This window comes from Thermobia domestica, chromosome 15 (assembly GCF_964235325.1).
Source record: "Thermobia domestica chromosome 15, izTheDome1.hap1.1, whole genome shotgun sequence".
NCBI classification, from domain to species: Eukaryota; Metazoa; Arthropoda; class Insecta; order Zygentoma; family Lepismatidae; genus Thermobia; species Thermobia domestica.
The window spans coordinates 112,062,463-112,088,657 of NC_137468.1; the positions used below are offsets into that span (position 1 = coordinate 112,062,463).

Here is a 26,195-nt window from a genome sequence, read left to right on the forward strand (position 1 = left end):
CTTGAGTTTTATCCAAAAAAAATATTCAGGAAATATGAAGAGGAAAGTCTTTTTAACCCTATATTGCGCAATTTATTAATTGTTTCGAGAAAAAAATATTTAGATGTTTTTTCTTACTGTATTCGCGTATCCAAACCAAACTAATAATAAATTTTGACTTTCACATTTACCATATGACGTCAGTAGAATTGTGTATTTGAATTAACATTGCGCAATTATGAACCTTATTTGTTTAATTTTTAATTGATATCCAATACAGAATTTTTTAGACGTTACAGACTTGCTTTACACCTAGTATTGCGCAGATTTTCATAACATGCTTTAGTAAACAATATGTATTCTAAGGTATGCTGAAACATAGTATGTTTAATCTGAAATTAGTAACATATCTTTCATGGATCACACCTATTATGTATAGAATGACAGTAAACATTTTTTCTTTGAAGTGAAACACAATGCCGTAAGACATGTTATTAGCAACTTGGCGAATTCTATAGGATGAACTCCAATACAATCTTGTCCTTGGTATGCGAAAATGGACATGAACATTACGGTTCCTAAATATTTCTAATTCTAACTTAGTTAGTTCCAAAGGTTCATTGGAGTCCTTCTGGTTAGAATATAAAATGCTTTCACGAACGATTAAATCCAGAATATCAGCACTAAACACATTTGGAAATATTAAATTGGAGATCTGATTTCATTTAGAGAAGACAAACTCGATTTCTATTGTGGTGACTGAAGAGGTGGATAATTTCTTGTTATTCTTTTCCATTCGGGCTGACGACTGGCAGCAGTTGTAGCCTGACTGGAATTGGCACTTACTGTTTCATCTGATGAAAGAAAAAAAAAGCAAACGATTCTTTTAATTTACTAATCTAAAAGTATCTATTTCAATGAAATCAATGTAAAATACTCGAGTACAATAGTTTTGAACATATCTTCTGATCCATTTGAAGTTTCAGATTTAGGATGCCATTCTTCATCGTCTGAATCTAGAACTCCTAACTCTATCGCTTACCTGGAGCTGCTATCCTCACTGTCGTCAGGAGGTATATATGGCTGAACGAGTCGTTTTTCCGAAATATATTCTTGCTCACCTGTTAAAGTAATATAAGCTTTTACAGTCTTCAAGAATCTTTATCGGCAATAAATCGGTAAATAATACTAAAGAGTAACAGAAAGTAAAGAGAGAGAAAGAGTAACTGAGGTTTTCAAAATAACACAAAATCGAAAAAAAATAGAGAAAGATGTCTGAAATGACGTTGTTACGTTTAGTATTTTTTTTTCGTGTTCAACTTCATATTATTTTTATTCATAAGTTGGTAACACTGAAAGCATACACTGCACGCAACAATGCTTTCCATGAGCCAATAAAAATTCCAACAAAATTCAAAGAAAAGAATGTAAGAAACCAACCTTTCAAACTTTCCATTAGGCCTATCGAAGAAATGTTTGATTCTTAGTAAAAGAGGTTCGTAGTTGCGCAATGTTAATCAGAATATACAAACATATTTCGGACGATCAAATACAAAACGAAATTAGTGTGATAAGTTACAAGTACTTAAAATAAACAACAGACACATACCTTCTAGAAAAATATTTTTTCAAAGAAAAATTTCCCTTTTTTCGACTCCTCTTGCTTCAAAAATAAACAAAGCAATGCATTTCACCCACGCTGTATCCGCCCTCGCAACAGAAACTGCTGGAAAACCTCTCCTTCCGAAAGAGATGCAATTATGAGTGTTCATAACAGATGGCACGGCATAAAGGAAACCATCTGAAACAGAAGTGGCACCATCTACGGTATGACTTTCAAAGTATCACACTCAACATGGTTTGTTAATTTGGATTAACACTGCGCAATATAGGGTTAAGCTATATTTGTATATTTATTGATTAAAGTGTATTCTCTAATATTGATTTAATATATAAGCTATTTTCTTTATTTGAAACAACCACTATCAATGTACGTTCATAAACTACTTATATGCCCAGGTACAAAACTTCTATACTCGTGTTATTGAACAAGAGATAAATCGAATATATAGTATGTGCTGTAAGCCATGAATGATGGCGTTAATCCCAAAAGAAGAAAAAAAGCAAGGAAATTGCATATATTCAAGCAAGCAGTTAAACAAAAATTATTTAATTAAATAAACTATGCATTATTTTAAAATAAAAGGTTTTTCTTCGTTCTTTTCGAGCTTCAAATTTTTCTATATCTTCATTGAAATCTGAAATGCTGCTCGCCAAGTTTTTTCTGAATAAAAAGCATCGCTACCGGAAATATTTTCCGCTTTATTCTCTTTAGGGTACAAAAGCACGTCTCTCCTCCGAAAATACGCATTTTGTTAGCATTCCTTTGTATGAATATAAGGTACAAAAGGTCCATTTTCAGTAACCACGTATTTTTGTCTGCTGTTCTACTATAAAGAAGCATTAAATCTAAGATGTTTTCCTTCGAAAATAATAATAAAAAATAGTTTATCATTCCAACAAATTAGGCTAAAGAAGACAGATGATTACTGAAAGTGAAGATTTGAGATTATTTTTTTATGCTTTTCGCCGGAAATCGAACACGGGATCATGTGCATGAAAGAGACAGAGCTAGGAATTAGACCAGCAGTGGTATGACTTTTTCTCATTCGAGACATGATTTACTAAATATTATTTGGAATGATTTGTTATTTTTCAATCGATGGGAATTAACCATGAATTCGAAATGAACTGAACTGAATTCGAACTGAATTTGATGTTGAAAATATCTTGAATATAGGAATTTCTCTTTTGGGAATGGTAGGTATATATCTCAAAGTAGAAAAAAGAATGAACTGCGATTGCAAGGACTAGATATTTCTGCTATGCTCATCCTGGCTTTCTTCGGGCGAAGGGACGAGGGCACGTGCCACTCCAATGATTGCCTTTTGCTCTCCGGATCAGATGCAAATACCCAACTCGTTACCTGTAATGACGTTGTCCAAAAAATTTCGATCACGTTTGCACATGCCGAGGTTTTCTTGGCAAGTTTCAACGCGGAGTGACTTTTGGTCGTCAGTGGGCACTTTTGGAACCATTTTTGCGCACACCGTCCACATGCGATCTGGTTTGTAACGAACTTGAGTTTTCGGAATGTTTAACATGTCGGCCATTGAACGAACATTTAATCGTCAATCTAAGTTCAACCGTTCCCTCGCTCGCGTCACATTGTCAGCCGTGGTGGTCGTGGATTGCCGTCCTGTGCGGTTCTCGTCGTTGACCTCTTCCTGGCCTTCCGAAAAGGCCTTGTGCCAGCAAAACACTTGCCGATCTGACAGGGAATGTTCTTTGTAAGCAGTCTTGATCATAGTAACAATTTCTGTAGTGGTCTTGCCAAGTTTCACGTAAAACTTGTTCGCAAATCTTTGTTCTAACAAGCGCTGAATTTTCACTTGCACAAGATAAAAAAAACAACCCTCACGGACAGGCCCGTCCTCACTCTCCGGATGCTCAGAGCACACTGAGCGACGGAGCGCTGCTTAGCTGGCTTCCCCCACTACCAGTTTCAACCAGTTAGACCGCGCTCCGACGTACAGTCGCGTCACAATAAATTCACTGACATTACTTTCAGGACAGACCTTGTATATCATGCAAAGGTCGGCGTAGGCTCTCGATGAGTTGCAGTATGAAAGCTTCCTCACCCAATGTATTCCTCTGATATATCTCTCACTGAGTACTCCCTCTTTGGGATCTTGAGATACCCACGGACTATGGTTTCAAGGGTGTGTAGGACCATCTCTTCTAAATTTAGCAATGGGTACGTTGGCTCACTCCCTCTTAAGTTTGGGAATTGTCAAAATAATATTGGTAAATATATATTTTTTTGTCTATCTCCTTTCCTTCTACGGTTATAAAAAATTAAAAATTTGGAGGCTATTGACCTATTATATCCTCTTTGGTGGTGCTTTATAGTATTATATCCTTATATAGATGAGTACAGGGGTCAATTTCCTTTCATACGTGGGTACGTTGATGATCTCTTTCCAAAATATGGAAGAGGTACATTGGTCCACCTTTTAATTATGAGGATTATCAAAAAATAAATTTAGGTAAATTTTCACTAGGAAGTGAATATACAACTCTGTCAGTTTCGTTGGTCCTGCTTGTTCCCTTTTATGGGTACAAAAATGTAAAAAGTGACAATTTATATTTGGTGAGAATTTTAAATTGGGGGGCGGGACTGAATTAACACTAGGCACGAATTCTGAGTGTTGTCCTTAGTGTTCACTAAGATAGATCCTAACATATAATCATATGGTTGAATACAGAGTCTCATTGTCATTCGTTGGACATGAGTACTTTAAGACATTCTTCTTAAATTTCCGGAGGTGTACATTTAGCCCATCCTTAAATTTTGGAATCGTCACAGAATAAAAATTCATAATTATTCCTATAACTCGAGTACCTACATTTTGTAAATTTGATGCTCTAATTATTGTCCTTTCAAGAGCAAAAACGTACCAAAATTCAAATTTGGGATTTTTGATCTAATATATTATCTTAACACTTTTGAAATTTAGGAACAATTCATAGTCTATGTCATTGGTGCAATCGGATTGGCTGATCTCTCCCTCTGATTTACAATGTCTCACTTGGAACCTTAAGAATTGTAATGTATGGTCATTTGTGGCAATTAATCTTTGCTGCAGATTGTTTGGTTGATCACTACCCTTGATTAACTTCAAATTTTGGAGTTGAAATTGAAATTTAGGGAATGAAAGCGAAATAATCATTAAAAGATTAAAATACAATAACACTTTTTCACACTTTGACCTTCAGCGTTTGTAGCTGTGATTCATACATAGTCCAAGGTCATTGGTGAAAAGTTATCTTAGTGAAAACTTATTCACAATGTAACTTTGAACCTTAAGGATTGTAGTGTAAGGTCATTTGCGGAAAATTTATCTTCGGTGCAATTTGATTAGTTCCCCTTAAATTTTGAAAATTGCCAAATTACAAAAAAAATGGTTTGGTAGTATAGGGCCGGGTTTGGTAAGTTTGGTTACCCCATTTTGTTAAATTTTGGATTTCAAACATGATAGGTAATTATTGTAATCTACTTACATACATTAACAATTCTATAGTCTGAATCTTAGGATTGTAGCTGTGACCCATAGCCTAAGGTCATTGGTGTAAAAATTCAAGACTTGAAATTTGATATTTAATTATTAAAACCGATTCATACGCAACAATAACAATTTCATACTTTGAACTTTAGTTGTAACTCATACTCTAAGGTTATTGGTGCAAAATTATTCTTAATGCAATCTGATTGGCTGGATAACTTTCAAATCTTTGTTCAAAATTTTTCAAAAGATTATTTTAAATAGTATTATACTTGAATATTCAAAGATGTAGCACACATATAGCTTATATGATCAGATAAAACAATTTTGTAACTTAGTTCAAGGTGGATCATTCAGACTTTTTGTATCCTTTAGAAGATTTACTAGTGTTTAAATATCCTCGTCCTTCCACCATATACTTTACCTATTTCTTTCTACTATTATCTCCTTATTTCCATGAAGTTCAAAGAGGGTCAACAAGTTTAAGGCATAGTAATGTGACTATTTAACATGAATAAAAATTACTTCACAATTACTACAATACTAATGTAAATAACTTATTGTCATTGTGTACTACTTTTTCTTATTATTTAACTTCTTTTAGGTATTGCCGCAGTTTCGAAATTAGACGGGAAACCTTACACCACTCTCTCATATGCAAATGGATATGGATACAATTATACGACCAATGGTTCCCACGTAAACAGACACAATCCTGCTGAAGTGGACACGACGTTATACACATACAGGCAACAAGCATCCGTGCCAGAGGACGACGAAACACACAGTGGATCTGATGTTTTAGTTTATGCTATAGGTATTCTATTAATTAGTTAATTTCTAAAATTTTACATGTGTGTTTGAAGAACAAGGTCTTTTGGAAGGAATAGTAAATACTTCGGTAGGTGTAGTACCGATTGATTTTATATATCCATATATAATGTGTATCATAATTCTTTCCGGAATTTTCAGATTTATTTAAGAACAACCAAGATAAACACAACGCAGAAACAAGCACATCATTGGATACATCATCTTTTTTTTTTTTTAATGAAAAATGCAGTGCATCGAAAGTAGTTGCGTCTTTTCTTCGCTGACTGTATCTATGTTGCATTATGGTGTGTATAAGCGGACAGACAGAAAGGTTTTGTGTGCTAGAATTTGTCAAACAATGAGTCTATAGTGGGTGCAACTAAGTGTTCGTGTTTTACACAACAGAAAGGAACATAGAGACAAAATGATTAATAAGGGTGAGGGAAATTTTCGCGGTCTGGTAGCCTTTCTGCTGCTAAATGAATATGCTGATACTAGAGCAAACTACATGGACACATAACAATGACTAATATCACAGTTACGACGGTATTCCATCTTCCTTTCATAGTAACGTCCATCGTAATTAAACACTAATTTTGCGGTTCATTTGATTGGGTGATCTTGAGAATATGATTCTGCACTTCTATCGTGAATCAAGGTGTTTGACAAAATACCCTTCAAGTACTAACAGATTGAAAACACGGAGAGGAAAAGTCTAGTATTATGTCAGCTTCGTACGATCATTTTTGTAGAATGAACGTAAGGCCAAAATTAAAACAAAAAGGTTTGAAAGTGAGACTTTCAGAAAGGGAAAAAGTGCTGCTCATTATGCAGTTGTATGATCAATTGGAATCATAGTTACGTGCATTGGAACAAATTAGAAAGACAAGTAACATGTACGGAGCTACCCTATTTCCTTTTATCAAGTGGTTATAGTACACTAATAATAGGACAGGAAGTAATAGTACGAACGATAACATTTATTCAGAAATGCTAGTAACTTACTGCAGTTTTTAAGTTGGAAAATGAAAAACGGATTTAATCAGAATTTAAAAAAGAAAAAGAGTAGAAAGTCTGCGGGAAGTACGAAGAATCAAGTAGAGAAAGAAACAATCTGTTTCGAGTCAGATGATAGACAAAAAAAAAAAAAAAAATATTTCAGCAATGATCTGCATCAAGAGCAAAACTGCCGAGAAAACGACATTACGCTGTTATGTCATGACAAGGTCTAAGTGCAATAAAAGTTGAACAAGAATCCACAACACACACCCTATTCAGTCAGAACTACATAAAGTTTTAATAGTGGTTCAGAGAAATAGTATATTTTGCAGCGTATAGTATGCAACGAATCTCAAGCTTCAGGATGTGTAGCTTTAGTGTATGTGTAGCTTTGAGGGGGGAAAAAAAAGCAATATAATTTGAAATGACTGCAAGTAGGTGCAGATGTAGCTGTTCTAATTTTCTTTAAGGTCAATTACATCACACTGGGCAACAAAGACAGATAAACGTCATTAGCACGAGGAGATGCCAGAAAGTTCTTACCCTCACCTGATAGAGACGAGCTAAGGATCTGCAATTTGATCCACAGTCATGTCCTTCTGTACTTCATATTACCTTACATTTCTCACATCTATGGATCAATCCGTTAATACCTCTGCATAGAAATATGCGGATTTGAAGTAAACCAGGTTTTCACTGCATTAAGAACCTCATCATTATCCGCAAAATGCCTACTTGCAAATGTTTCTTCATATGCGCAAGAGGAAGTATTCGAGTGGAGTCAGATCAGGTGAATATGGTGGGTGGGAGGGGCAAAGGTTTGTAGCCATATAAACACGCAAAAGTGAGTTTCTGCTCTTCAATGTGCTGATACATTGTTCGCTAGCAGCAACACGCCTTTCGAGAGCGAACCCCGTCTCCTCACTTTGGTAACATCCCGTAAAATTTCAGGATTCCCACTTATTTGGCGAGCACGAATTCTCTGACTTTTCCAGGTCACGATTAACCAATTTGCAAGCCTATATATAATGTAAAAAACCAACTATACTTTTCTCGACCAGGGGTTCCTCATTTACTATGCATGTACATTGTAGAGAAGGTTTGCAAATCAAACTAATTTACAAGGGATGGATAAAAAATAATGGCAACATCGTTATAATTCGTATCTTGCTTTATGCAGAAAACACCTGTTACATTCCTTCAATGTGATTGCCTCCCATCTCTATCAGCTTCCACCACGGTACAGATGGGCTTCTCTTGTGTAGTACTGCTTCCCGCGAACTTGTTCCTTAATTTGGCGAAGAGGTCGTCACGAAGTCCCTGAAAACAATTGTTGTGTACTGCACCCACGTGCCACTTCAGTTTTAACCCTCGCACGTTGTTCGTCTTTTCGAAATCTGTTGCTATGGCGCTTCCACTTTCCTCTTCTGCTTTACGGGACTGCTGCTTTTGACTGAATAACCCAAAGTCGTTACTACTCGCCACACTTCATCGTCTCATTTCCTTATTAGTACGGAACTCTTGTGATGCTGAGATACACCCCTTTGACGTAAAAACAGAGTTGCTACTACTTTCTATCCACCCTATACAAGTAATACTTTGTGCCATTTGCTTGTATAATAGGAAAAGAATTGCAAATATAAAAATATTTACATATTATTTATTATAAGTTTAATTAGGGTAAATTCCAGGCCTGAATTCAATTTATTTCATAGTATTTCATTTGAATTAATATGCTAAGTTTGTTATTATGTATATAATTCTGTATGTTCTACGTAATTTTCATTTAGTACATTTAACCATAAGAAAAATCTTTCTTTCCTTCTTTTAGTTTTAGAAGAAAGAACAGTTTATTTTTTCAAATATAGCCAGTCAGTTTGTAGATTGAAGAACAGAATGTTTCTCTCTTTCCGATCAGGAAGGTTTCCTCCTTTGGCTGTAGCTATGTAATTTTTGTAAGGGAGGATAAAAGCGTTCTTTGAGCCGATGATCTACAAATACGAACGAAAGCCATTTATATTATCTTAATTTTGACGTAGAAGTTCTTCGTTTGAGGTCACGTCGATCACATCTCGGCATTTTTGCTGGCAGATGCCTCAGTGGTGGCATTGTAGTTTATAGGGAATGTTAGGGCCCTTAGATTTTAATTTTTGGTAGAACTCAGATGAGTGATTTCAGTGCTGGGAGTCTGTACTTCTTTTAAGATAGGAATTGGTAGAGATAGCCCAAGAATAGGTTTTCTTCTTGATTTAGAGAATTTGTTAGAAAGTTTAGGTATTTTATATTTGAATCCTACTTCCGTTATAGATATTGGGTTTTCTTGTGTTTTTTGAGGGTATTTACGCTCTCGATAAGTCGTTTGTAGTGAAGTCTGGTGTAGGTGATTGATGATCGAATCCTATATTTTGGGTTCGAGTCCCTGGAAGGCAGGGTACGTATTCGGCCTGCTGGATGGATTGTGATAGGTCTCACTCTTAAAAAATAGATATGTTCATTGTGTGATACAACTTAAATTTACCTGTTTCGTAGTGAGGTTTGTAACAAATGTTTGTCTCAACATTTTCCCTCTATAAGGACACCAAATCTATCCTTTTAAACTCATTTTAGTTAGCATTCTTGTTTAATAGTACAGTCTCTGATGGACTGTGTTACAAGTAGGTATTAGGCCAGGTCACTAGCGGATCCAGAAGGTTCGTTTGGGGGGGGGGGGCGGTCCGCTTCTTGGAAGATGAGCATAGCCTCAAGGTGAAAAGAATTTTACTTTGCAAGAATCTGACGCATATGAATGCGGAACTGGAGGGGGGGGGTAAACCTGATTAACAGATTCCATTTTGGGACTCGAATTTGTATATTTTTTAATGAAAGTATATTCCTTGTGTAGATTTAAATTAAATGCGCATTTTCGTTTCAGAGACATGGCGGTGTCATGATTCACTAGTCACTGCAATGTATTAGATGCACTGTCTTGCACAGTACTTGCACAAAAGAAAATACTGTATTGACGATGGCATTCATTTTAACGAAAGAGTGTACAATTTGCACTAATCATTTATATTTTGAATAACAATTGAGGGACATCAATTGAAAAAAAAATGACACATTCGGTCTTCGCAAAAATAGATAACAAAAGTATACATGCATAAAGAATAATACAAAGTGTCAACAAATAACAAAAGACATTATGATATTTCTATGTACACTCATGTTCACAATGATTGTCGCATATCTATAACTGTCTTCTTGTACGAATATAATTTGATAATGATTTTGCAGGGTACTTTTGATACTGATACTATGTGTATAATCGGGAAATGTATATTTGTGGTAAATTTTACAGGAAAAGAATTATAAATACGAAAATTAGAATGAGTAAAACAAAATGTTGCTAAATGGACAAGGAAGTTTTATTTTCGTTTTATTGTTCTTATTTACTGTTCGTTTGACATGAAATTTGCCACCTACATGTCTTTGCCGATTATACACATACTAACATTATAAAAAATACCGGATGAATTCGTTATGAAATTATATTCCTACAACAACATATTTATAGATATGAGACAATAATTTTGGACATGATTGTACATTTCTTGGTAGTAAAAATAATACAATAATTAATTATAAAGTAATGTTCAATAGTATATGGCATACAGTTCCAAATTGTCCAGAATATGGGAGAGCAATCTTTACAGATTGCTTTCATTTCTGCTTGTATCAGATTTCAAAAATTGAAAATTGAAAATAAAAAAGTATAATATTCAAACTGAACTCCAAGGATGTTTTGTGGCTCTGTGATTATTCCCAGTGATAGTGATTGCCAAAACATGAATTTCGTGGCTTTCCCCCCCAAAAAGAATGTTATGGTTTTTGCCTTAAAAATACGACCTGCGCACTCAAGGGCACAGATCAAGTACAGGAGAATGAAATAGATACACTTCCTAATACATAATACTAATCCTCACTGCATTTAAACCTTGTACTGTACTACTAAGAGTAACCCAGAGCGACGGTTTGAAGTTGAACTACAGCAGTAACATGTAAGGAAATGATTTATGAATATAAATCCTATATAAATATAATATATTGCAATACTCCTTAACCATATAAATCACTACGAAGGTAAATGCACAATTTATTCAATAAAGTACTGTAAATAATGTAATAACAAAAATATCAATAATAAACTTTCTCTTACCCGAAACTCAACAGAAATTTTGTCAGATCTAGCACGAAATGTTTATAAATTTTACATGAATTAAAATATGAATTAAAATTATGTAGAATCACAATATAAGCCATTATAATGTATAAATAGAAAAAAACTGAAAGATTAACAAAGCCTACAACAAAATGAACGAAATATCACAAATGTAAAAACCTAAGTGATGTCTCCGTTCATCACAGCACACAAACTATATTTCCTAAAACATACCGACTGGCGATATTATTTGACAATATCAGATATTTGAAAAAAAAATGAAAATTTTTTATTTTGAAAAATTCTCACCTTTAAACGAAATTACCAAGAGAGAATAAAGTACATAAAACTTGTTGGTTTCCTTTCATCTCAGATATAATATGGACCCCGTTTGGTCTAATGGCTAATACGCTTGCCTTTGGTGAGCGTGACCCCGGGTTTGATTCCCGAGGAGGGTGCAGTTAAACGAAAATAGTGGTTCGGATTCCACTATAATCAGTAGGCCCACGTCTTATTTAGCCGTCCTGGCACAACCGTGGAACGTTAAACAAACAAATGTCACATGTATAATATATAACTGTTCATTAAAAATATAATATAGCCTATATACCGGTACACATTTTTTTTACGATCGTAGTTGTGCCCTTTTGTTAGTTAAAGATTTTTGAAAAAAGCAATTTCAAAAACTTTCGAGTTCGTTCATCTTTCTTGATTTTGTTTGCGATTCAGATACGTCCAAGCAGTTCAACTTTATACTCAGACTGATGACTTTTGGGGAATACCCACGAGTTGAAAATAATTACGGCAAAAACCACGACGGGCGGAAACCACACAACGGCCTTAGTCACTTTGCAGTCCATCTCTGTGAAAGTTACAGCACAAACTCAAATCTACGTCCTTTCTTGTTACTGGCAAATCTGTCGATGACACAATCGTAGTCTACGTTTGTCTCGGTGCGTATACAGTAGTGCCAGGCCGCTAAGTCAATCTGCACTCATCCGAGATCGTAGCCATGCCTTCAACTTTTTAGTGTTGAAAATGTTCTTTCGGCTGATGCTCTGTATAGGGTATTTTGTGCGACTACACCGCTTTTGCAGTGGTATAATTCAATATGTAAAGAGAAAAAGCATTAGACCAGACTAGGAACACTGAGTTGGAAATTAGCTCTATTAGGTAATTTCTTAAATGCAGTTTTTACAAACATAATATAATTATAGCTATGCTTACAACAAGTAATTGTGTTTTACTAGCCTTCGCCTAGGTAGGGCTTCGCCCCCAAACCCACAATTTGCTCTACATACGGCCTCGCACAAAATAGCAAATGCTCCTACGTGCTACTGTGGCAGAATATTTCGCATTCTTCCTTCTGTCTTTCATATAGAACTGGATTGAGCTAAAACTCTGTCATGAAATTAAACACCTCGAAAGGCATTTTAGTGAACCACCCCAAATCTTTTCCTTCTCTTCTATGTTAAGTAACAAAACGCTCAAATACATGTTTATTTTAAATGATCAACATTCATGTCTCTAACCTTAAGGGATCCCGACATATGGGCATCCTTAAGGGATTCGGAGAGATGACCACCCCTTTCTTTCTTCGAATTCCAAGAAATCCTTCCCTAGTGACACACTACGTCAAAAACTCTTATCTGCTGTCCGAAATCCAAGTTTTTAGCTTCAGCGGTTTGGCCTGTGCGATCAGTTATTCACTCAGGACTTCGACTTTTATATAACAGCTTGTAGCTTGTGTTATTTCCCAAGAAAAGATTAAATGCCATTAAAAGTCACAATGAATCCCTGGTTCCTTCCTAATGTTTCCGTGTTGAACCCCAAAAGTCACGGCTCTCTCTGTTGATGTAGTAGCTAGCGAACGTATCTTTGATACATGAGGTTATATAGTTTGATTTCCGGTGAGTGAGCATCGAACGCACTACAGTAGTTCAGATCTAACTTTAAACTCTAGTTCTCGTTCTGTAAAGCATCGCATTTGACAATCGACGTAACCAACCGAAAAGTCTCAGATTCAGAGAGTTTTTCGGTAAGGAGTGCTGAAGATTCTATATTTCTCTTTATTCAAGGTAAAAGTACTTGAAGTTTCGGGACCCGATTTCCATTTCCATATCCTTTTTCTAGAACACAATTTTAAAATATACCTTTTTAGTTTAAAGAGTGAACCGTCTCACCCTCCTTCCTACAACTGTTCACCCAACGAATGAATCACATTCTTGCTCCTTTGGGGCTTATGTGACCGCCTCAAGGAACTAGGGACAGAAGTATTAACACTTCAAATGTATCTGCATTAAGTACCACACATTTTGATTAGACTCTCCTAGGCTTGTCACACAGATTGAATCGGTCGGGAAAAGACCATATTTGTATTTTCCAACGATAAATACAGGAAGTAAAAACCAGACCTTTTGGGGGGGGCGGTCGCCCCCTCCGCCCCCCCTTGGATCCGCCAGTGGGCCAGGTTCTGGATACATGCTGAAGGGCCTTTAAAATTAAGAGCATACTGAAAAGCACATAAGTGAATGCAAAGAAAGTATGATCATAGCCGTGAATATTAAGGAATTCTTAGCACAATTAGTGTTTATTTATTAATTATAATTAGCAACTATTCCCCCAAAAGAGAGCTATGGTTTAATAATGTCTTTCGAGATCTATTACAGGTCTTGAATTAATTTCCATTAGAGAGAAGCACGCACTTAACTGGATTTTTTTTAAAGAAATAAAGTGTTAAGTGGAAAGAATACGAGACTTTTAATTAACAGATGTACCCATGAAAATTTAACTATAGCCTAGACACAGCCATACCTAGATATGTGCTCTGCGTTAACAGAATATCTAACAATTTATATATATATATATATATATATATATATATATATATATATATATATATATATATATATATATATATATATATATATTAACTAACTAACTAACTCTATGGCCTATGGAACCCGGAGGTTCAATGCCGCGTTCACAAAAGCTCTCCACTGACTTCTATCCTTAGCTAACTGCATCCAATTTCTACTCTGTATTCCAATCTCTGCGAGATCCATCTTAATATTGTCCTCCCATCTGCGCCTAGGTCTTCCTAATGGTCGTTTTCCGATGGGTCTTCCAGTCAAGACTTTGAAAGCGTCTCTACTTTCTTCCATTCTAGCTACATGACCCGCCCATCTAAGCCTCCTAGACATGACGACCCTAACAATGTTGGGTAAACCGTATAAATTATGTAGTTCCTCTTATGTAGTTTCCGCCATTCCCCATTCCCGTTCCTCTTGGGTCCGAATAATCGTCTCAGGATCTTGTTCTCAAATACTTTCCGTCTATGTTCTTCCCTCAGAGTAAGTGACCATGTTTCGCAGCCATACAGAACTACAGGCATGATTATCGTTTTGTATATTTTAAGTTTCAAATTCCTCGACAGAATTCGCGACGACAAGAGATTTTGAACCGAATAGTAACACGAATTCCCTGCTTTTAGTCGACATTTAATTTCTCCGTGAATATGATTTTCCTCTGTTAATATTGATCCTAGATATTTGAAAGTATCCACTTTATCAAAAGTATTATTTAGTATTTTAACGCACCCATAATTTGCTGTATTCCGGTCCCGACGCACTTCCATGTATTTAGTTTTCTCTGCATTTACTTCTAAACCCATGTCCCTGCAAGCATTTAATAAGATCTCTGCATTTCTTTCTATTGTTCTCCTATCATCCCCTATTAAATTTACATCATCAGCATATGCCATAACCTGGTGAATACCGTTCAACTGTAAGCCCTGGTTGCTATCTTTGATTTTCCTTATAGCGTATTCCAAAATGAAGTTAAATAATAATGGCGACAACGCATCTCCTTGTTTCAGGCCATTTTCGACGTGAAAGCTCGTGGACAAAAATTTTCCTACCCGGACTTTACTTTGGGATTCATTTAAACATATCTTAATTAATCTAATTAGCTTTCTCGGTATTCCAAGTTCTGTAAGAACGTTGTATAATGTTTCTCTCCTAACCGAGTCGTACGCCTTTCTAAAATCAATAAATAGTTGATGTACCGGGGTATTGTATTCCCACTTTTTTTCGAGTATTTGGCGAATGGTAAATATTTGGTCGATAGTTGATCGATTTCGTCTAAATCCGCACTGATAATCTCCAATAATTTCATCTGCGTATGGGGTCAGTCTTGCTAACAGAATATTTGAAAGGATTTTATAGGATGTTGACAGAAGAGAGATGCCTCGATAATTATTACAGCCAGTTTTGTCGCCTTTCTTGTGGATTGGAACAATGATTGATTCTTTCCACTCTTGTGGCAATTCTTCCTTGTTCCAGATAAGGAGAATGAGTTTGTGTATCTTGTTCCACAATTTTTCGCCTCCAGCTAAAATTAACTCAGCCGGAATTTCATCTACACCCGGAGATTTGTGTTTCTTTAATTTCTTTATAGCGGTTTCTACTTCTATTCGGTTGGGTTCTGGAATATACGGTTCTGCGGTGTGTATCTACTTTTCTCCACGAACACTAGTTTTTGGTTGCGTGTTAAGCAAATCGTCAAAGAAATCTTTCCATCTATTTAAGATGCTATCCGTGTCAGTGAGAACTGTACCATCAGATTTCTTTAATATATAAGCACGAGGTTGATAGCCTTTCTTAAATTCGTTGATTCCCTTATACATGTCCCGGATGTTTTTGTTTTTACTATTATCTTCAAGTTCCTTAATTTTAGCTTTCAGAAAATCGCGTTTCTTTGTTCTAAAAGTTTTGGAAGTTTCCCGCCTGATATCTGCGAAATTTTGTGTAGTCATTTCATTCGGATTTTGTAGCCAGCGTAATTTTGCCTGTTTTCTCTTCTCTGCTAGTTTTATGCATTCCTGGTCGAACCATGGTTTGTTCCTACGTATTTCCGCGTGTCCCAATTTTTCTTTTGCTGAAATTTTAATGCTATCTCTAATTTCAATCCAGGTATCCTCAACACTAGTGCACTCCGAATCTTCTAAAGCCGAAAATCTATTCGAAACTTCAATCTGGTATTCCTCTCTTACCTGGCTCTCTTCTAATTTCTTTAAATTGAATCTCTCCGTTTTCGGACAATGAATATTACCTTTATTCAACGATAACCTCTCTCGTATTATCGCTGCTACCAGGTAGTGGTCAGTGTCACAATCAGCCCCTCTAAACGACCGGACATCAATTATGCTAGATTGCCTTCTTCTATCTACTAAAACGTGATCAATTTGATTATGTGTTTTCCCGTCTGGTGATGTCCAAGTGTATTTATGAACGTCGCGATGTGGGAATTTTGTACTCTTCACGATTAGGTTTTTGGATGTTGCAAAGTTCACGAGTCTAACACCGTTGTCATTACTTTCCTTATGCAGACTTTCGTTCCCTATAATCGGTTTGAAAATATCCTCTCGTCCTACCTTCGCATTGAAATCCCCTAATAGAATTTTCATATGGTATCGCGGGAGTTGGTCAAATATCCGTTCCACTTCTTCGTAAAAACTGTCTTTTATATCGTCATCCTTATCTTCCGTTGGGGCATGTACATTTAAAACAATAATATCATACCATCGTCCCTTAAGAGTAATAAAAGAAAGTCTGTCAGTAACAAATTCAACCCGTTTAATTGCTGTTGCGCGTTGGTGCGCGGTTATGTGGAGTGTGACGGCAGTGCCTACTGTGTTAGGTGTGTCGCGAGGGACAGTGTCGAAGGTGATGACGGCCTACACAACACACGGGAAAACCACATCGGGGAAGCGGAACAGTGGGCGGAAGAAAATCATGAGTGACAGGTCACGCCGGGTATTAAAGCGCATTGCCACGCAGAACCGTCGTGCCACTGCGGAGCAAGTGACGGAGGAACTCAATCAGCACCTCCCCCACCCTGTTTCGACAATCACAGCCCGCCGCGAATTACATGACATGAACTTACGGGGTCGTGTTGCACGGGCCAAACCGCTCATCAGGAATCATAATGCTTTCGCACGCCGCAAATGGTGCCGCGACCATGCAACTTGGACCGTTGAGTCCTGGAAACGTGTGATATGGTCGGATGAGTCATCCTTCACCCTATTCCCAACAACGGGCCGTGTTTATGTGTGGAGAACGCCCAAAGAAGCTTATGATCTGCAGTGTCTCCGCCCAACTGTGAAACATGGCGGCGGCTCGGTGATGCTGTGGGCCGCCATATCATAAATTTCATTGGGTCCTGGGTCACACTTAGCGGACGAATCACTGCCAACGATTATGTCGCAATTTTAGAAGACCACTTGCATCCTATGGTTCGGATGTTGTTCCCGGACAATGACGCCATCTTCCAGGATGATAATGCACCCATTCACACAGCTGGCGTTGTTGCAGCGTGGTTTGAGGAACATCAGGATGAAGTTCAACACCTCCCCTGGCCCGCCCAATCCCCAGATCTCAACATAATTGAACATCTGTGGTCCGTCTTGGAAACACGACTCCGGCGACGATTTCCACTTCCATCCTCTCTCACAGAACTGGCCGATGCCCTGCACGAGGAATGGTGTAAAATTCTACTTGCTACCATTCACGACCTCTATGCCTCCATCCCACGTCGCACAGTGGTCCGAATAGCGAAAAAGGCGGACAAAATAGGGAGGATTTCTTGAAATGTTCTGAAACAGTGTATATGATGGTCTTCAAGGTTGGTGATTACGAATTTGATATCAAAAATGAAAAATTCAAAATGGCGGACCAAAAAATGATAAATTCATATTATGGATCTCAAATTGGGTACAGAGGGGTTTGTAGGGTCACAAATTACAAATAATGATAAATGACAATGATAATAAAATTGTAAACTTCAAAATGGCGGAAGAATGTATAAAATGGAGATTACGGAGCTGAAATCGGTATGAGGCACGTACGAATTTCATATTATGTGTAAAATTGAAAATAGAGGATCCAATATAGCGGAGCAAAAGTAGAAGTACTTGATTATGCTAATAAGCACTCGCAATAAACGTCCTGGTTACAGACCTAATTTATCTTCAGACGCAGTAGTTGCAGATTCGTCATGTTGTGTGCTTATTTTCAGTAGCCAGTCACATCCTGAGGCAGTTTCTGGGTTTTCTTCTTTGGGAGTCCTTTCAAGGTGGAAATTACTGGAACTCAACTCAAACTCAAATCAGCCTTTGAAAGATCCGAATTACTGGCTACTCTTGATGTTTTTCGAGTGTTATGTTCTCTGTATTTCCGCACATCCTTATGTCTAGATTCAAGGGCCTCTGAAATCTCCCCAAATGGTAAAAGACCTGCCTGCACAATTACTGAACTCGTGAATAAGAACTTTGTGCACGATGGGTAGCATGTAGTACCATGGGTATAATCGCACAAATAACAGCAGTTTCGATTCAGTACGTGTTGAATTTTGCAATATGTTTGTCATGTCCACAGGAAATTGTTGTCAAGATAGTTCCGAAACGCGAGGTTAAATGCTGATCCACCCCCCGTTATCTCTGAAGCTGTTTGAGATGTTGCGAAGAACCTGTGGGCTTTATTACTATCATTTGGTAGTTCCATAACCTATCTTGGGTATATTCACACTGAGGCCTTGTATACTTCCGAACCTCTCTTGGATAATTTGATCCTGTATTCGGACATTTGACGGGTTCCAACTTTAGCACTCGCTTTCCATTTCTGAAAATCTGATCTATGGAAGATATGAAAAATACACTCAAAAGATCGAATATGTGCATGGAGGATGGAGTGTTCGAACTCTAAATGGAATCAATTTTGGGGCTCTGTTGTTTCCATCTCACCCCGTGTGTTTCCACTGTCAAATAAACACAATTGCTTTACGTGCTTATCTCCTGCTCGTCTCGCCACCCCAGCCAGCCACCTTGAGTGGCTTGATTCCAAGATCATATTTCCTGCAGTAGACAATTAGACTTACACAACATATTGACAACTATCGACTGTTATCCATGTTTGAATTTCGTGGTATACATGTGTATACATTTTTTAAAACTCTATAAGTAGTCTGTAGTACTCCCATACACACGAGTACTAATATGTGCACTTATTATAACTACTGTGATGCAATACACATTGTTCTTTCTAACTTTCTAACTTTCTATCACGTACACAATACTATACCATATGTATAATAATTACAATATGGCACTACATTATCATGGTTGCTTGGAAAATACCCAGATAGCACGAATACTTGCGGCAAATTTTTGCTTCGTTTAGTGGAGCAAACAATCTGAAAGTTTGCGAAGGCAAAATTTCTTAATATTTATTAAAAGCTTTCAACATGATCTGCAAATTTTCGCTGATTTGTAAAAATAAATTCACCACTGCAATTAACTTGCATCTTTTTTGAAAATATAGCGTTGAAAGTTTGCCGTCGCAAACAGTTTGCAACTCTGTAAAAAACTTGTTTCGAAAAACTTGCTGAAAGCAAATATGTGATGATATTACCGAGTGCGCGCGCATCGTACCCAGAATTCACTGCGCTACATCAACTGTGACAAAACAAGCGGGAAGTGAGAATCGAGAAAAACCAATATACCAGAGGACTCCAGAATAAACTCAGTGGTCTCTTATCAGATGTTTTTATTGACCCAGGCAGCCGGACGTTATTTTGTGAATGTGTGTGAGAGTAAGTACAGGGATATGATCGTTGAGTAAGTAGATAAATTGCGATACCCTTTGTCTGTGCGTTTATCGTTCGTAAGTTTCTTATCTTTGGCAAGTAGCTAAAGATGTTTAATGCTTGCCACTAAGAAAAGACGGATCCACATTATAAAGATTTTGATGTTTCATAAAGTTAGGTTTCACTTTATAAATTTGCAGCAAACATTACCTGATACATTTGCAGCAAACATGATCTTGCGATCGTGAAAACACTTTCTGCAATGTTGCTGCAAGCCTTTTAATATTTTCACCAAATTTATCAGTTCATTTTCGGAAATTTTGTCAAAGAAAATTTGCACAAAATATTTGCAGCAAAGTCCTGGCAAACTTTCTTGCTGCGCAGTCGCAAACATTTCGTTTGTATTGGCAGATATTTTCATTTTCTGAGGCAACTTTGCTGCAAACTCAGCCAGCGTCAACTTCGTTATTTGCATTGAACTTTCGGCAAATTTTCTCATTTGAAAGGTAAGTTTTTTGCAAACTTTTTAGTTTGCCTTTGCAAATTTTTAAACATTTTTAAAAATTTTTCTGTGCTATCTGGGTAATTTCCCAAACTCAAGTCAGACATTTGATAATTTCCCGCAACGAAACTTCCGCCATTTTGGGACGTCTGCAGTTACCGGCACTAAGAGATAATTCAGTCAATATCATGTCATTCTTATGAACTGATTCTCGAAGATGACTGTTACAACTCTTTTGTGTCTGTAACTTGCATTTTGCAAATTGACTTTTGTCCACCTTTTTCGCTATTCGGACCACTGTGCGTCGCATGCATCAAGGCTGTTCTGAAGGCGAAAGGTGGCCCAACACCATATTAATCTGGTAAGTTGCAATTTCGTTCAGGTGTTTCCATTTTTCTGATCACCATCTGTATATACACGAGTATATATATCTTAAAGGCCTCTTTTCTATGATCCAGAGGTTTTGCTTGCGCATTTTATTTAGCATCCTGCAAGTTGCATGTAAAGCGGGTTGTAAAAGCAAGAGTCTGGATTTTTGCACGACTACTTATTTTAACCCGATAGGTGAAGGAACTATTTGTATCTCCTCGTGAGGACTAAACTCATCACTCTTATTTGATACATATATATATATATTACGGGAACAAGCGTATAATTAGGAATCGAGTAGATACTGGAGGACATAGCACATATGTATTTTACAAATATTACTACTTGAAATTCTCTTACTTTTTCACGTTTTTTCAACTTTTCATGAAATTTCCTTACTTTTCCAAGTTTTTCAGATTTTCCAGATTGGTTGGAACCCTGCTTTGCATGAAGGTCCACTGATTGTAGTTCCATTTTGTAAGTAATTAGTGAAGAACACATTTTTATGATCCCAAAGCACGGGCATGACTTTCCTGGATGAATGTTGCACCTTAGCATTTTAAGGGGTGGGAGACAAGGGATGTTTTCATGTTTTACTTCATTCCTTGGTTTCAGGGTCAAATAGATACATCCAGCATTCATCCAGTCACCAATTTGTTTACAAATGCATATTTGTCCTCGTGGTACAGGTAGAAAATTCTTGTATACATTGCATACGTTGCTGCGTATTACAAGTCGGGAACTCACCTTGCTATCCTTTAGTTGTATGCAGAACGTCATGTAATATGGTTTGAACGGATATTCTCCTCCGTAGCTAAGCAATTAATAGTCCCACTTCTATTCTCAAGCACTTTCATTGGATCTATAGCAATTGAGGGATTACCTTCTCTTGCGTCATTCTGTAAATTTATTAACCACATTTTGAATTCTCTTTTCCAACGTTTCACTATGTCATAGGAGGGTATACATCATCATACTCATCTCTTCATCTATCGTTTGTGCCAGGTTCCTTGAAATAAAAGAAACTTAATCGCAGCTTGCTATTTGGCTTTGTCCAACATGTTGCCACCGTCTAACATCAATTCCTGGTGTAACATCAATTTAACATGATAGTAGAGATACAAGTTAGCACGCATATTTGTAAGATGCCAACCTTTATATTGTACAAATTCTTATTACTAGCATATCACTATCATGATGGGAGTAAGAACTTCCTGGTCTCTCCATGTAATTTAAGCTATTTTGTTGTCTCTCAAATGGCAAGTGTAGCGAATTTCGGAAGTCAGACATTTTGGGCACCATGAATCCAGTAGAAGTTACGTCACGAATAGAATTGGGAGAAAATACATTTCCTCGATTCAACAAAGCCGTCACAACTAATTCAAACTAATTATATGAGAGAGTTTGCTATAAATTAAGTGTTGCCCTGACCTTCCTGATAACCGTTCATTAACAAAGAGGAGATCCATCATGATTAAATGAACAAATGATACAATAAATGACGTAACGAAGGCAGGATGATGTTGATCTCATCAGACAGTTAAGGAGAATTTTACTACTGAAATTTGAGTAGTCTTTGATGCTTAAAATAATATTTTTTGTTCATTAAACGACCGTTTGGAGGGTCCGACCACTGGCGGATCCAAGGGGGGGGCGGAGGGGGCGACCGCCCCCCCAAAAGGTCTGGTTTTTACTTCCTGTATTTATCGTTGGAAAATACAAATATGGTCTTTTCCCGACCGATTCAATCTGTGTGACAAGCCTAGGAGAGTCTAATCAAAATGTGTGGTACTTAATGCAGATACATTTGAAGTGTTAATACTTCTGTCCCTAGTTCCTTGAGGCGGTCACATAAGCCCCAAAGGAGCAAGAATGTGATTCATTCGTTGGGTGAACAGTTGTAGGAAGGAGGGTGAGACGGTTCACTCTTTAAACTAAAAAGGTATATTTTAAAATTGTGTTCTAGAAAAAGGATATGGAAATGGAAATCGGGTCCCGAAACTTCAAGTACTTTTACCTTGAATAAAGAGAAATATAGAATCTTCAGCACTCCTTACCGAAAAACTCTCTGAATCTGAGACTTTTCGGTTGGTTACGTCGATTGTCAAATGCGATGCTTTACAGAACGAGAACTAGAGTTTAAAGTTAGATCTGAACTACTGTAGTGCGTTCGATGCTCACTCACCGGAAATCAAACTATATAACCTCATGTATCAAAGATACGTTCGCTAGCTACTACATCAACAGAGAGAGCCGTGACTTTTGGGGTTCAACACGGAAACATTAGGAAGGAACCAGGGATTCATTGTGACTTTTAATGGCATTTAATCTTTTCTTGGGAAATAACACAAGCTACAAGCTGTTATATAAAAGTCGAAGTCCTGAGTGAATAACTGATCGCACAGGCCAAACCGCTGAAGCTAAAAACTTGGATTTCGGACAGCAGATAAGAGTTTTTGACGTAGTGTGTCACTAGGGAAGGATTTCTTGGAATTCGAAGAAAGAAAGGGGTGGTCATCTCTCCGAATCCCTTAAGGATGCCCATATGTCGGGATCCCTTAAGGTTAGAGACATGAATGTTGATCATTTAAAATAAACATGTATTTGAGCGTTTTGTTACTTAACATAGAAGAGAAGGAAAAGATTTGGGGTGGTTCACTAAAATGCCTTTCGAGGTGTTTAATTTCATGACAGAGTTTTAGCTCAATCCAGTTCTATATGAAAGACAGAAGGAAGAATGCGAAATATTCTGCCACAGTAGCACGTAGGAGCATTTGCTATTTTGTGCGAGGCCGTATGTAGAGCAAATTGTGGGTTTGGGGGCGAAGCCCTACCTAGGCGAAGGCTAGTAAAACACAATTACTTGTTGTAAGCATAGCTATAATTATATTATGTTTGTAAAAACTGCATTTAAGAAATTACCTAATAGAGCTAATTTCCAACTCAGTGTTCCTAGTCTGGTCTAATGCTTTTTCTCTTTACATATTGAATTATACCACTGCAAAAGCGGTGTAGTCGCACAAAATACCCTATACAGAGCATCAGCCGAAAGAACATTTTCAACACTAAAAAGTTGAAGGCATGGCTACGATCTCGGATGAGTGCAGATTGACTTAGCGGCCTGGCACTACTGTATACGCACCGAGACAAACGTAGACTACGATTGTGTCATCGACAGATTTGCCAGTAACAAGAAAGGACGTAGATTTGAGTTTGTGCTGTAACTTTCACAGAGATGGACTGCAAAGTGACTAAGGCCGTTGTGTGGTTTCCGCCCGTCGTGGTTTTTGCCGTAATTATTTTCAACTCGTGGGTATTCCCCAAAAGTCATCAGTCTGAGTATAAAGTTGAACTGCTTGGACGTATCTGAATCGCAAACAAAATCAAGAAAGATGAACGAACTCGAAAGTTTTTGAAATTGCTTTTTTCAAAAATCTTTAACTAACAAAAGGGCACAACTACGATCGTAAAAAAAATGTGTACCGGTATATAGGCTATATTATATTTTTAATGAACAGTTATATATTATACATGTGACATTTGTTTGTTTAACGTTCCACGGTTGTGCCAGGACGGCTAAATAAGACGTGGGCCTACTGATTATAGTGGAATCCGAACCACTATTTTCGTTTAACTGCACCCTCCTCGGGAATCAAACCCGGGGTCACGCTCACCAAAGGCAAGCGTATTAGCCATTAGACCAAACGGGGTCCATATTATATCTGAGATGAAAGGAAACCAACAAGTTTTATGTACTTTATTCTCTCTTGGTAATTTCGTTTAAAGGTGAGAATTTTTCAAAATAAAAAATTTTCATTTTTTTTTCAAATATCTGATATTGTCAAATAATATCGCCAGTCGGTATGTTTTAGGAAATATAGTTTGTGTGCTGTGATGAACGGAGACATCACTTAGGTTTTTACATTTGTGATATTTCGTTCATTTTGTTGTAGGCTTTGTTAATCTTTCAGTTTTTTTCTATTTATACATTATAATGGCTTATATTGTGATTCTACATAATTTTAATTCATATTTTAATTCATGTAAAATTTATAAACATTTCGTGCTAGATCTGACAAAATTTCTGTTGAGTTTCGGGTAAGAGAAAGTTTATTATTGATATTTTTGTTATTACATTATTTACAGTACTTTATTGAATAAATTGTGCATTTACCTTCGTAGTGATTTATATGGTTAAGGAGTATTGCAATATATTATATTTATATAGGATTTATATTCATAAATCATTTCCTTACATGTTACTGCTGTAGTTCAACTTCAAACCGTCGCTCTGGGTTACTCTTAGTAGTACAGTACAAGGTTTAAATGCAGTGAGGATTATTTCATTTCATTTCATTTATTTGCCTGTTTCATTAGCTTACAAAGCATGAGAAATTCTCATGTAAGCATTACAGTTGTCAGAAAGAAAGAAAAAAAAACATACAATATTGTCAAGTACCAGAAGTATACATCATGCAATCTTTCTAAAAATACAAAACCACATAATTAGGTAACTGTTTCTACCACACCAGGCATGTACTCACGGGTAAGTATCTGTTTCCAACTCTTCAGTTAATGAGTCATTTAAATATTCTTTAATTGTGTAATAGCACTTTTCACTGAGTAGATTATATAAAGTCTTACCAAGAATGGAAACATTGGTCATATTTTTCAAGTACAAAGGAAGTTTATTATACAATCTGACACAATTCATGTACACGGTTTTGCTTATATTAGCATATTTTTGATGCATCACAAATATGTCACTACCTTGTCTTGTATTATGGCTATGAACATTTTTATTAAAGATAAAAAGATGCTTGTTTTTCACAGTAAAAAGAATAGATTTATAGATGTATAAACTGGGTAGTGTTAAAATTTTTGCTTCTATGAAAACCTTTTTACATGACGATTTTGTGGGTAACCCAAAAATTATTCTAATCGCTTTCTTTTGCAATCGGAAAGTGCTTAAACTATTTTCAGCAGATCCCCAGTGTAGTGTCATTTATGAGTCATTTAAATATTCTTTAATTGTGTAATAGCACTTTTCACTGAGTAGATTATATAAAGTCTTACCAAGAATGGAAACATTGGTCATATTTTTCAAGTACAAAGGAAGTTTATTATACAATCTGACACAATTCATGTACACGGTTTTGCTTATATTAGCATATTTTTGATGCATCACAAATATGTCACTACCTTGTCTTGTATTATGGCTATGAACATTTTTATTAAAGATAAAAAGATGCTTGTTTTTCACAGTAAAAAGAATAGATTTATAGATGTATAAACTGGGTAGTGTTAAAATTTTTGCTTCTATGAAAACCTTTTTACATGACGATTTTGTGGGTAACCCAAAAATTATTCTAATCGCTTTCTTTTGCAATCGGAAAGTGCTTAAACTATTTTCAGCAGATCATTAGTATTATGTATTAGGAAGTGTATCTATTTCATTCTCCTGTACTTGATCTGTGCCCTTGAGTGCGCAGGTCGTATTTTTAAGGCAAAAACCATAACATTCTTTTTGGGGGGGAAAGCCACGAAATTCATGTTTTGGCAATCA

At 36.6% G+C, this 26,195-nt stretch overlaps 1 protein-coding gene across 2 annotated transcripts in view; it reads left to right on the forward strand.

Annotated features, from left to right (window-relative positions):
• Positions 1-26,195, forward strand: part of LOC145671205 (alkaline phosphatase-like) — a 130,401-nt gene that overhangs the window by 95,497 nt on the left and 8,709 nt on the right. Inside the window, exon 8 of one of the 2 annotated variants that reach the window (XR_014128468.1) lies at positions 5,710-6,006. Coding sequence is in view for 1 of the 2 variants with exons in the window: in XM_081740063.1 (XP_081596189.1) it covers positions 5,710-5,922 (213 nt within the window). In the remaining variant the exon portion in view is untranslated. The remainder of the gene's footprint in view (positions 1-5,709; positions 6,007-26,195) is intronic. The other variant, XM_081740063.1, reaches the window with a different exon arrangement.